General features: G+C 38.5%; 1 protein-coding gene across 28 annotated transcripts in view; it reads right to left on the bottom strand.

The window, feature by feature from the left end:
* The window catches only part of PPIP5K1 (diphosphoinositol pentakisphosphate kinase 1), a 239393-nt gene that overhangs the window by 187725 nt on the left and 37671 nt on the right, over window positions 1-13997 (bottom strand). For all 28 annotated transcript variants that reach the window (XM_089676362.1, XM_089676369.1, XM_089676373.1 and 25 more), the window contains exons 3-4: window positions 12347-12542; window positions 11271-11361 (exon numbers count right to left, since the gene is read on the bottom strand). In XM_089676362.1, the coding sequence (XP_089532488.1) occupies window positions 11271-11361; window positions 12347-12542 (287 nt within the window). The remainder of the gene's footprint in view (window positions 1-11270; window positions 11362-12346; window positions 12543-13997) is intronic.

The raw sequence follows: 13997 nt of genomic DNA, 5'->3' as shown, positions 1-13997 counted from the left end.
AAGGTAAGTAAGCTCGGATCACAATTATGTACCAATTTGAAATGTTTGGATACACTATGTTTATCAAATCCTTTTACTATGTTTCTTATATGTTCGCCTATTCTTGTTTTTAAACATCTCCCAGTTCTCCCAATATATCTCAAATGACATGGACATTCTAAAACATAAATCACATGTGTAGAATTGCATGTAATCAGGGATTTAATATCATATTCTTTTTTGGAAAATGAAGAGCAGAATGACTTTCTTTTTTTATTATTACCAACTTTTACAGTCCTACAAACTTTACACTTCCTACAAGGAAAAAAACATTTAAATTTGGAAACAGATCGAACTTTTTTGGGGGTTCGATGACATTGCGAGCCAGTTTCATCTTAAGAGACTTATTTTTCGTACAAATGAATTTAGGAGTTTTAGATAAGAATTCATTTAGTATATCATCTTTTAACAAAATGGGCCAATATTTTTAAAAAATTCGTTCAATATTTTTGTATTGCATATTATAGTTAGTAATAAAGGGTACATTATTTTCAAATCCCAAATGAGCCTTTCTATTTCCAAGAAACGTCTCCCTATCTTTAATACTAATCGAATTTCTCTCTTTAATCAAAAAGGTCTTATCATACCCTTTCTCTATAAATCTTTCAATTAACACCTCAGATTGGTCGAAAAAATCTTTGTTAGCGCTACAATTTCTTTTTAATCTGGTAAACTGACTTTTTGGAGTGCTATATAACCAATTTGGATGATGTCCACTAGAAATAGGTATATAGCTGTTTTTGTCCACTTCCTTGAAGTAAGTTTTGGTACAAATTTGGCCATTATCTTTATATAGGACCAGATCCAAAAAATTAATTTGCTCAAAATCACTCATAACAGTGAATCTCAATCCATAGCGGTTCATATTAATATATTCCATAAAGGAATCAAGCTTTTCTCTGGATCCATCCCATACCATTATAATGTCATCAATATACCTCTTGTATAGCGCCAACTCTGGCCATTTATTGAAAATACTTTCTTCCTCCCATTTATCCATTACCAGATTTGCCACACTGGGAGCATACCTAGCTCCCATGGCAACACCCTTACATTGCTGAAAAAAAGTGTTGTTGTACCAAAAGAAATTGTTATTCATCGCAAATTCAAGTAATTCAACAACAAATTTCCTCTGCGAACTTAAATTACTACTTAAGTGTATTATTAACAAAGGAAAAGAGTTGGGGGTATTAACTGAAAAAGAAGCAAAATGTAAGGGTGTTGCCATGGGAGCTAGGTATGCTCCCAGTGTGGCAAATCTGGTAATGGATAAATGGGAGGAAGAAAGTATTTTCAATAAATGGCCAGAGTTGGCGCTATACAAGAGGTATATTGATGACATTATAATGGTATGGGATGGATCCAGAGAAAAGCTTGATTCCTTTATGGAATATATTAATATGAACCGCTATGGATTGAGATTCACTGTTATGAGTGATTTTGAGCAAATTAATTTTTTGGATCTGGTCCTATATAAAGATAATGGCCAAATTTGTACCAAAACTTACTTCAAGGAAGTGGACAAAAACAGCTACAGTCAGGTCCATAAATATTGGGACATCGACACAATTCTAGCATTTTTGGTTCTATACACCACCACAATGGATTTGAAATGAAACAAACAAGATGTGCTTTAACTGCAGACTATCAGCTTTAATTTGAGGGTATTTACATCCAAATCAGGTGAACGGTGTAGGAATTACAACAGTTTGCATATGTGCCTCCCACTTATTAAGGGACCAAAAGTAATGGGACAATTGGCTTCTCAGCTGTTCCATGGCCAGGTGTGTTATTCCCTCATTATCCCAATTACAATGAACAGATAAAAGGTCCAGAGTTCATTTCAAGTGTGCTATTTGCATTTGGAATCTGTTGCTGTCAACTCTCAAGATTAGTTCCAAAGACATGTCACTATCAGTGAAGCAAGCCATCATTAGGCTGAAAAAAACAAAACAAACCCATCAGAGAGATAGCAAAAACATTAGGCGTGGCCAAAACAACTGTTTGGAACATTCTTAAAAAGAAGGAACGCACGGGTGAGCTCAGCAACACCAAAAGACCCGGAAGACCACGGAAACCAACTGTGGTGGATGACCGAAGAATTCTTTCTCTGGTGAAGAAAACACCCTTCACAACAGTTGGCCAGATCAAGAACACTCTCCAGGAGGTAGGTGTATGTGTGTCAAAGCCAACAATCAAGATAAGACTTCACCAGAGTAAATACCGAGGGTTCACCACAAGATGTAAACCATTGGTGAGCCTTAAAAACAGGAAGGCCAGATTAGAGTTTGCCAAACGACATCTAAAAAAGCCTTCACAGTTCTGGAACAACATCCTATGGACAGATGAGACCGAGATCAACTTGTACCAGAGTGATGGGAAGAGAAGAGTATGGAGAAGGAAAGGAACTGCTCATGATCCTAAGCATACCACCTCATCAGTGAAGCATGGCGGTGGTAGTGTCATGGCGTGGGCATGTATGGCTGCCAATGGAACTGGTTCTCTTGTATTTATTAATGATGTGACTGCTGACAAAAGCAGCAGGATGAATGCTGAAGTGTTTCGGGAATATTATCTGCTCATATTCAGCCAAATGCTTCAGAACTCATTGGACGCCGCTTCACAGTGCAGATGGACAATGACCCAAAGCATACTGCAAATGCGACCAAAGAGTTTTTTAAGGGAAAGAAGTGGAATGTTATGCAATGGCCAAGTCAATCACCTGACCTGAATCCGATTGAGCATGCATTTCACTTGCTGAAGACAAAACTGAAGGGAAAATGCCCCAAGAACAAGCAGGAACTGAAGACAGTTGCAGTAGAGGCCTGGCAGAGCATCACCAGGGATGAAACCCAGCGTCTGGTGATGTCTATGCGTTCCACACTTCAGGCTGTAATTGACTGCAAAGGATTTGCAACCAAGTATTAAAAAGTGAAAGTTTGATTTATGATTATTATTCTGTCCCATTACTTTTGGTCCCTTAACAAGTGGGAGGCACAAACGCAAACTGTTGTAATTCCTACACCATTCACCTGATTTGGATGTAAATACCCTCAAATTAAAGCTGACAGTCTGCAGTTAAAGCACATCTTGTTTGTTTCATTTCAAATCCATTGTGGTGGTGTATAGAGCCAAAAATGTTAGAATTGTGTCGATGTCCCAATATTTATGGACCTGACTGTATATACCTATTTCTAGTGGACATCATCCAAATTGGTTATATAGCACTCCAAAAAGTCAGTTTACCAGATTAAAAAGAAATTGTAGCGCTAACAAAGATTTTTCGACCAATCTGAGGTGTTAATTGAAAGATTTATAGAGAAAGGGTATGATAAGACCTTTTTGATTAAAGAGAGAAATTTGATTAGTATTAAAGATAGGGAGACGTTTCTTGGAAATAGAAAGGCTCATTTGGGATTTGAAAATAATGTACCCTTTATTACTAACTATAATATGCAATACAAAAATATTGAACGAATTTTTAAAAAATATTGGCCCATTTTGTTAAAAGATGATATACTAAATAAATTCTTATCTAAAACTCCTAAATTCATTTATAAGAAAAATAAGTCTCTTAGGATGAAACTGGCTCGCAATGTCATCGAACCCCCAAAAGTTTGATCCGTTTCCAAATTTAAATGTTTTTTTTCCTTGTAGGAAGTGTAAAGTTTGTAGGACTGTAAAAGTTGGTAATAATAAAAAAAGAAAGTGTGGCGCTTAATGAATAAAATAATAAAATAAATATTCAGATGATCTGAAAAGCACAGTAAGGTATGGGACACAAACTATGATAAATAACGCAGAAAAAAAAGGTGACTAATACATCAAGTGAAAAAACATAACAATGTCCAGACAAAATGTCGCAGGATCCTGTGTGTAAAAAGCTGGATATATCAGGATCAAATGGTAGAATTGCGCACTCACCGGACGCGCTAAGGATATGCGCATATGACAAACAGACCACCGGAAATCCCTCATCTAGTGGGGAGAGTAGATATCCATCTGGGCACAGATAATCCTGATGCTCCCTCTAATTGGTGTGTGGTAAGCAGTTTCCAGATCCAGGAGTCCACTCAGGGCTGATTAAACCTTTCCTTATAGGTATGGAACTCCCTCCGGTGGCAATAGTAGGTAAAAACGAAAAATTTATTGTGTATATACAGCATAAAAACAGGGTGGAAACACTCAGGGAATAAAAGAGTGACTGACCCAAAAGTAAGATGGCCGCCGGGCCTCCTCGTGGCTCCGGGCGGCTAAGACGTCACGCTCTGTTGGCTCCTCCTAAGGCCTTTCGTGCCAGTGCACATCATCAGAGGGGAGGCCACCCTGTTTTTATGCTGTACAGTTGTGGCCAAAATTATTCAACCCCCACTGAAATTGAGTGTTTTGGCCAGTTTGACATTGCTTTTGATCATTCAGTCATCTTGCTTACATTTACATTAAAGAGGCACTTGTAGGTCAGACAAATATAACATAACAGTTATAATGAAATAACCACAAATGTCTTTTCTGTGCTCACAGCATTATCAGTTTTATTCAACCCCCAAGTGACATTCAATCTTAGTACTTAGTACAGCATCCTTTTACAGTTATAACAGCTTTTAAACGTGAAGCATAGCTTGACACAAGTGTCTTGCAGCGATCTACGGGTATCTTCGCCCATTCTTCATGGGCAAAGGCCTCCAGTTCAGTCACATTCTTAGGCTTGCGCACTGCAACTGCTTTCTTTAAGTCCCACCAGAGGTTCTCAATCGGATTTAAGTCTGGTGACTGCGATGGCCACTCCAAAATGTTCCAGCCTTTCCTCTGCAACCATGCTCTAGTGGACTTGGAGGTATGCTTGGGATCATTGTCCTGTTGAAAGGTCCAACGTCTCCCAAGCCTCAGGTGTGTGACGGACTGCATCACGTTTCCATCCAATATCTCCTGGTACTGAAGAGAATTCATGGTACCTTGCACACGCTGAAGCTTCCCTGTACCTGCAGAAGCAAAACAGCCCCAAAGCATGATTGACCCTCCACCATGCTTCACAGTAGGCAAGGTGTTCTTTTCATCATAGGCCTTGTTCTTCCTCCTCCAAACATAGCGTTGATCCATGGGCCCAAACAGTTCTAATTTTGTTTCATCAGTCCACAGAACACTATCCCACAACTTTTGTGGTTTGTCCACATGGCTTTTGGCATACTGCAGTCGACTCTTCTTATTCTTTGGAGACAGCAAGGGGGTACGCCTGGGAGTTCTGGCACGGAGGCCTTCATTACGCAGTGTGCGTCTTATTGTCTGGGCTGAAACTTCTGTACCCACATCTGACAAATCTTTTCTCAGTTCCTCAGCAGTCACACGGGGACTTCTCTCCACTCTACGCTTCAGGTAGCGCACAGCAGTCGAAGTCAGCATCTTCTTTCTGCCACGACCAGGTAGCGTTTCAACAGTGCCCTTTGCCTTGAATTTGCGAATGATGCTTCCTAAGGTGTCTCTTGGTATGTTTAACATCTTTGCAATCTTCTTATAGCCATTGCCCTTCCTGTGAAGAGAAATCACCTCTTCTCTTGTCTTCCTGGACCATTCTCTTGCCTTCACCATGTTTGTAACCACACCAGTAAATGTCTAGAAGGAGCTGAGTATCACAGTCATTTTAAAGCTGCCTAATTGGTGCTTATTATGCTTGATTGCTGCTCGGTGACATCCACAGGTGTTTTCAATACCTGATGGAAAGCACCTGTATGAACCTCTGTTCTTCAGAGTGGTAGTCTTTAAGGGGTTGAATAATTGTGGCAATGAAGAAACCACATAAGAACCATTTACTACTGTATTACATAAACAATTGATGTCATTTTAGTTGCATTTGGGTAGTTACAACGTCCTTGTAGGATTTGATTCTGAATACAATTCCAAATGTACACTATAGTCCCTAAACCCCTTTACAGCATTGGGGGTTGAATAATTTTGGCCACAACTGTATATACACAATAAATTTTTCGTTTTTAAAACAATACTACACTATGAGGCACTTTTTTGGCTCCTTTTGGAGCTAATTCCAGGATACCCTATTGCCTACTATTGCCACCGGAGGGAGTTCCATACCTATAAGGAAAGGTTTAATCAGCCCTGAGTGGACTCCTGGATCTGGAAACTGCTTACCACACACCAATTAGAGGGAGCATCAGGATTATCTGTGCCCAGATGGATATCTACTCTCCCCACTAGATGAGGGATTTCCGGTGGTCTGTTTGTCATATGCGCATATCCTTAGCGCGTCCGGTGAGTGCGCAATTCTACCATTTGATCCTGATATATCCAGCTTTTTACACACAGGATCCTGCGACATTTTGTCTGGACATTGTTATGTTTTTTCACTTGATGTATTAGTCACCTTTTTTTCTGCGTTATTTATCATAGTTTGTGTCCCATACCTTACTGTGCTTTTCAGATCATCTGAATATTTATTTTATTATTTTATTCATTAAGCGCCACACTTTATTTATGTATATTTTCTGAAGGTTTGCTGAGATTACCTTATGTGCTTTGGCTGCTGATTGGAGAGCGCTCACTTTTTTTTTTCTTTTTTCCAATAAAAAAAGAAAGTCATTCTGCTCTTCATTTTCCAAAAAAGAATATGATATTAAATCCCTGATTACATGCAATTCTACACATGTGATTTATGTTTTAGAATGTCCATGTCATTTGAGATATATTGGGAGAACTGGGAGATGTTTAAAAACAAGAATAGGCGAACATATAAGAAACATAGTAAAAGGATTTGATAAACATAGTGTATCCAAACATTTCAAATTGGTACATAATTGTGATCCGAGCTTACTTACCTTTTATGGGATCGAGATGGTAAAACCCCATTGGAGGGGCTCGGATTTGGTTAATGAGATTTCCAAAAAAGAGACGTTTTGGATTTATGAACTAAATTCCTTGCAACCATTTGGGTTAAATGTCGATATAGATTTGAATTGTTTTCTCACAAATTTTTAATTTTTATGTTATTTTAAGTATATTTTTATATAGGCAACTGTTTAAAGATGATATATGGGAGATTGTATGTTTTTTGTACAATTTTTGCATTATTTTTGTATTATTACTAGAGTTCCCCTTTATTTGTGTTGAAAGTGTTACTGGCCCTTTAAGTTCCCTTTTTCAAACACAGTCTTAGAGGGTGCTGGCCCGTTAATGTATTTACTTATTTAATTTATTTATCATTAGTGTTTTATTCAAATTTCCTTTTATTCTATTTTTGTTCTCTTGTTTTAAAGTTTTTTTGCTTGTGATGGCAAATATATTGGATACATTGTATATCCTTTGTGGACTCCTGTCATCTGTGGGGCGGCTTGCTTTGCTTGATTTCCCATTGATGTCAGCTGTTCATTTCCTGTGAGTGAATATTTAAGGAGGTTGAGACGTCTCACATCTATCCGCTCCGTGAGGACGTCGATGACGAAACGCGTAGGGCGGAGCTTGATTGATGTGACGTCATTACGTTTTTGGCTGCCAGCTACTGCGCATGTGCTGAGTAGCCAGGCTCGTTTATGTGATTGCTGTTATGCTGTTGATGCTGGTGTCGGCTGGGGCACCTCTTGAGTAAGTGCAATGAGTACCTAATAAAGGAATTGGTTTTTATAATATTGCACCATGAAGTCTTTCTGTTTCTCTCGAGTGCTTGGCATTTCCCCCCATGGATACGTTTGAAGGTGATCCTTTATCTATTGGAGAAGTGGATTTTCGATTAACTACAAAGTTTTTCATCCTGTTATTTCGATCGATGAGGATCGGTGTGTTGCAGAGTTTCCGTTTCTGAAGATATATTTATGGATGATCTGCCATTATATTATCTAGGTTTTTTGGTGAAATTTTTCATATTTAGACACTTTTTTTGCACAAAAGTTTTTTGCACTTAAAAGTTTTTTTATTTTTTTGTGGTATTGGCATATATATTTTTTTCTGGACTTATGATTTGATGATTTCTTTATATATATTTATATATTTATACACATTTACTAGCGCAAATTATTTATTTATTGGTACACTTTATATATGGTGATTTTTTGCAGCTGGTACACTATTAGTAAGTTATATAATTTTGACCATAGGCGCTATTATTAATTTTTCTTATTTTCCTGTGACCGCTCAGTGAATAAAGCAGAGCCCAGATTAGAATGAATAAGACTGACCAGCAGCTCACAGCATAAAATGATTCTCAGTCCTTTTCAGCTGATCACAGCACATGATAACTTGCAACCTTGACTAGCTTCTCATAAGACATGTAAGTTTTTGGTTTTTATGAAAATCAGTTTTTTTTAAACTTATAGATATACAATAATAATGTACATGGGTAAAATACAAATAGTGCTACAAAAAGCAATCAAACAGTTTGCAAGGCTCATGCACAGAAGAGAGTCACATATAAGAGTAGTGACCAATCAGAGACCATGTCACCTAGATGAATAATGGTGTCAGATGGAGTGGCAGTTGAAGAGTTCTCTAACTAACAGGACCAGACTTTGTTAAATTTAGTTGGACGGACATGAAAGTTTAAAGTGTTAATTCACCTTTACAGAAAAAAATGATAGGGTGAACTAATACCATACACCTGTTGTTCAAACGTACCAAGCCCTGATAAAGGGATCCCTAGGAACCCCAAAACCTGTTGGATTTTTATTCTATAAGAGTCTGAATAAAATTAAATCTAGACTTCATACATTCTGCTTTTGGCACTTTCCTCCTTGCACACCCAGTTCCTACTTTAGCAATTAGCAGACCTTCAGCCACCACTCCTGGAAGAGCTTCAAAAGGAGAATCATCCCCCTGCGCTGATTAACCACTTCCCACTGGCTGTACACATATCTGTGGTGGGTCTCATTCTGTGATGCCACATATAAAAGTACCTCTCTTGCACTGAGAGCATGATCAATTGCATGCCCCCAGCACTGCAACCGCACTCCTAATCACATAGCAACAATCAGGAGCAGGTAAGACTGCCTCCAGATCACATGATCACTGACAATCAATCACAGTGGCCACACTATTGGGATTGCCTGAAGCATTAAGATCCTCTTAATAGTCCTAATTGACCTGGAGGCACTAAAGATAACCTGACAGGTTTTAACTCTTCCCTACTCTATCCAAAAGGAAAACAAATGTTTTGCCTATACATATGTTTTCAAAAGGTAAGTATTCAAAATTCATTTTGGCAAGGAGTCTAATAACGGTTTATTTACTATCAAATAAAAAACAAACAAACAGAGGTTAAAATGGTACACAGCGAGAAAATGAAGCTCAGCTTACTGCTCACAGCATGGAACAAAGTACACGTGTATACATTAATGCAAAAGGCACCCGCAACCAAGAACCACTTCATGCATTAGTGGCCAAGCCTAATCCAGGATTTAAGGGATCTAAAGCAGACAACCTCTCACAGCAGCCATATATTGACTTCTAGCAGTTTACTGTAGTTAAAAAGGGGACGACTACTGTTAGCTTACTATACCATCTGAATCATGATTTTCCTGTGATGTTCCAATCTTAAAGCTGTCACTGAAATCTGGAGCCATTTGTAGCAGCATGCCACAGCAACAACCGGTACACTACATGCATACATTGTGCCTGACCCATGCTGGCTATCTCCAGGCACACAACTATTAAAAGATCTAGTTACTAATTTGCTACTATTTGCACAGCAATAAAATAATCATGAGTAACTTCAAAATATGTATTAATGTCTCATTTAACACTTTCATACGGTTTTTAATACACAAACCCTTTAATTAAAGGGCAATTGTAGGCAGCGTATATTTTTACAAAGCTACCTTGGTTCAACTTGAACTAGTGTAACCATGTATATATTATACCTGGCCAAACCTCTTGGAAGCTGGAAATCACTGAAGTAGACGCTGTTACTCCAGTGACCTCCACTAGCTTCCAGGTCCCATGCTGAACAGCAGCTCTGATGCATTCTAAACACAGGGGGCCAGATTGCTCAGTATGAGTGCCATTTAAAAGCTGCTTTACGTTTTCTGAATGAAAACAAAGTGTTCTCTAATAAGAAGAGGTGGGGCAGTGACATCACACTCTCCACTTCATTCAATCAGAGAAAGCTTTACATTCATTCAGGATATGCAAGGCATTCTCTGAATGGCACCCGCAATGAGGGGCCAACTTACTGAGGGCGTGCAGCAAGTGGAAATCACTGGAGTAGTGTCACCTACTTCAGTGATTTCCAGGTTCCAGGGCATTGGCCAGGCATATACATAGTTACATTGGCTCAAGCCGGGCCAATGTAACTATGTAAAAATAAACTATGTATGGAATTCTTCTTTAACTACTTGCCGACCCCCCACAGTATTTTTACTGCAGCAGGGCCGCATATACAGGGACAGCGACGTACTGGTAAGAAGTCACTGCCTGTGATTCATGACCAGGATCTGCTGTGTCAAATCACAGCCTAGAGCTCCGTGTTGGTAAACAACATAGGGCTCTATACAGAGGGAGCGATCACTTTGTTTCTTTTCCCTACTAGATAGGGAACAGAAAAAAAATTGATCTGTAGCACAAAGCAGCACACAGTAAACACATTAACATTTGATAGCCACACAACCCCTTGATTGGCCCTAGATGCCAACCCCTTCCTAGCCAGTGTCATTAAACACAGTGACAGTGTATATTATTAGCACTGATCACTGTATAAGGGTCACTGGAGATGCAAGTGTAATTTAGTCAGTTCCCACCTTGCCCGCCGCACTATTACAGTCCCGCTATAAATTGCTGATCACTGCCATTACTAGTATATAAATACTAAAAATTCCAGTATATATCCCACAGTTTGTAGATGCTATAACTTTCACACAAACGCAAATATACACTTACTGGGATATTTTTTACCAAAAATATGTAGTAGAATACATTTTGGCCTAAATATATAGAGAAATTTGTAAACAATATTGTTGTTGTTTTTTTTTCTTTCAAAATGTACAGTCTTTTTTACAATATAAAAAAACCCAGTGGTGATCAAATACCACCAAAAGAAAGCTCTGTTTGTGGGGAAAAAAAGTATTTCAAATGTTATTTGGGTACAACATTGCATGACCGTGGAATTGTCCGTTAAAGTAGCGCAGTGCCGTAGAGCAAAAGATGGCCTGGTCATGAAGGGGGTAAAATCTCCCAGAGCTTAAGTGGTTAAACACAGTACAAAATATGCTGACCTGTTAATGGCACAAAATATATTTTACCTGTCTTGGATGTAATACTGCATATCCAAGTCATTGATGAGAAATGGGTTACGCAGTTTTGAGTAAGCAACAGCTTTATCAAGTGGAAATCCTAGAAAGCATCAAATCAGAAGAGAAAGGGAGATAAATCTGTGCATAAAAATACATATCACATGACAAATATGTTCTTGAGATGGTAAGCTATAACGCAGTATACTTTTTTGATCTTTTCAACATGAAATGTAAACAATAAACTCTAATAACCATTATTTATATATGGGGTTCCTGGGGAGTTACTTATAATGAAATGCTATGCTTGCGCAATTGGTCTTAGAATTTAAATAAAACTGTGTACACGTGGGAGTCAGGTTAAAACCTGGGACTCTTAATGCGATATTTCACTAAAGAGAGCACAAACTTCTTATGCATTGATATATTTGCTGTGCACACTGCTGTCAAGTTAAAGCAGAGAAAAACCATTTCAGAAAAACGTCCTGCATAATCTGCATTCTCTCGTGATTCCTAACTCTCAAGAGCAGCAGAGACAGCAAGTTTATCCTGTGCATTACATCTGGGCCTGTCACTCCTATGCTTTATAACAAACATGAACTTTGAGAGATGGGTAAGAAGACATCAATATGCCCAAACAAATAGTATAGCTCTTAAGCAGCTGAGAACAGAGGATATGTGATCACTTCTAAAACAGGGGGGATAAAGGTATTTATAAAATTGTTTTATATATCTATACACAAATGTTCTATTCCTATTTTAAACTGAATGGGTTGTTTTACAAAGTGAGGGCTTACAAATACATTAAACAATCTGATACACTTTTTACTACCTACTAAATTCAATATATTTTGCCCAAATAAACTGTAAGAGCCCAAAAATTGCCACAATTTAATATGTAATAGGGTATTGTAAACGCTGTTGCTAGAAATTTCTCATTAACATTTCATTCATTAAACTAATGAGCAGGAAGAAAGCATTTAATTATTGAAAAGGATGGTTTATCTTTGAAGTTGCATTGAATTCGTTGTCAGGTTCAGTGACAACATGACATCAGCTGTTAGGAGACAAGGGCATTAGATTGCTACCTTTAGAATGAAAAGAGATCAGACAGTCACATATGGGCCAATTCTCCACAGGTTCATTCAGAATGATATCTTCGGACATAATCACTACAGTGATGTACTCAAACTTGCACAGGCGCTCCAAGATTTGGGTCATTGGCTTGGACTTGGACTTTTTGGTCATGGCACAAATTCCCACCACAATCTGACGTTCAGGAGGCTAGATTAAAAAAATAATTTTTTTTATTTCCATTATAAAGGGTTATCATAAAAGAAAAATCTAACCTCTTTAAAAAGTTAACAACAAGAATCAACCCAAACAAAGATACGTACATACAATGCTGGAAGATAAAAAAGCACTTCACAGATATGATTGTGTGTCATTAATGATCTTGGTCGGACAATCAAAATATCGTGCCTTAAACTGGCCATAGATGAAGTGATTTTCTTTCCTGCAACCACGGGTTGCAGGAAAGAAAAGAAAACTACTCAATTCCCCCATCTATGCAGTCAGTATCCCGTGGACCCACTGTGTTTTCCCGGCTTTATTTTCCTACTCCTATTGTTCTGCAAGCTGCTTTTGACATGTGCCAGTATCCCTTGTTGTATGTAAAACTGTCACTGAAAACATTTAAAATTGTATCAAATGTACTCTTGTTGTATTGTTATAGTAATAACAACAATTGCCATGATCCATTATTGTTTAAACCTATTTTCTGTGAACACAAAGACAAGGTCTCAAGGCTTCATTAAAAATATTTTTATCTTAAAAACCCCTACAGCTTTTCGTTGTTGCAGCCGTCTATGTAGATATGTATAGAGCCAAGTATGCAAGCCTCATGCTGAACTAGAACACAATGCAAAGAATACCTTTTGGTGCAGCTCCAAGCTATGGATGGAAGGAAAAGAGTCACCCCACCAGAAAGTGAAAAGAGGGGAGCATGAGACCGAGCGATTCCAGTGTCAGCCAAAACAAGTGGAGGGATGGACGCTGCTCAACTGACCTCAGGAGTCCAAGGTTGAGGAATGGCCTCAGCTGCTGTTCTGGTCATGCCCTCTGACACATTTTGCCCCGCCCACCAGGGCTCGGTCATAGAGGACCTCTGTGACCAAGCCCTAGTGGGCAGGGTGAAACATCAGAAGGCGTGGCCAGAACGGCGGCTGAGGCCATTCGTCAACATTGGACTCCTGGGGTCAGTTGAACAGCGTTCACCCCTGCACACTGCAAAGAATCTCTTCCCAACAAATCCTCTGGCAACAAAGCATATAAACAATGTCCAACATATTCCCACAATTACAGAAATAAAAGGGACCCGCAAATGCAGTTACATTTATTTTGTGTAGGATATAAGAGCAAAGATCCTACAAGAAGAAATGAAAGGTTGTACGTTACTGACAAGTGACTTCCCACAAGGTCTACATTAATAATTAAAACAAGCATTTCTGGTGTGATTTTTGAGTGACATGTCCTGTAAAAAATACACTGCAAACGCAGTGAAAATACGTAAAAAAATGCATTTTTGACGTGTTTTTGCCACTGATCAATGTGAAAGAAGCCTAAGAGATGCTAACATGTGGAGTCCCTCAAGAACTAGTTCTGGCCAGGTCAATAGATTGTTTTAAAAACATAGCTGGATGTATTCCTAAATATGCAAAATCTAACTGGATACTAACA

Source organism: Staurois parvus, unplaced genomic scaffold (genome assembly GCF_062004578.1).
Source record: "Staurois parvus isolate SC_StPar_1 unplaced genomic scaffold, SC_StPar_1.0 ptg000168l, whole genome shotgun sequence".
In the NCBI taxonomy this organism is placed as follows: domain Eukaryota; kingdom Metazoa; phylum Chordata; class Amphibia; order Anura; family Ranidae; genus Staurois; species Staurois parvus.
Note: the sequence above shows the minus strand (reverse complement) of the source record. Positions and strands in the feature narration are given on the sequence as shown.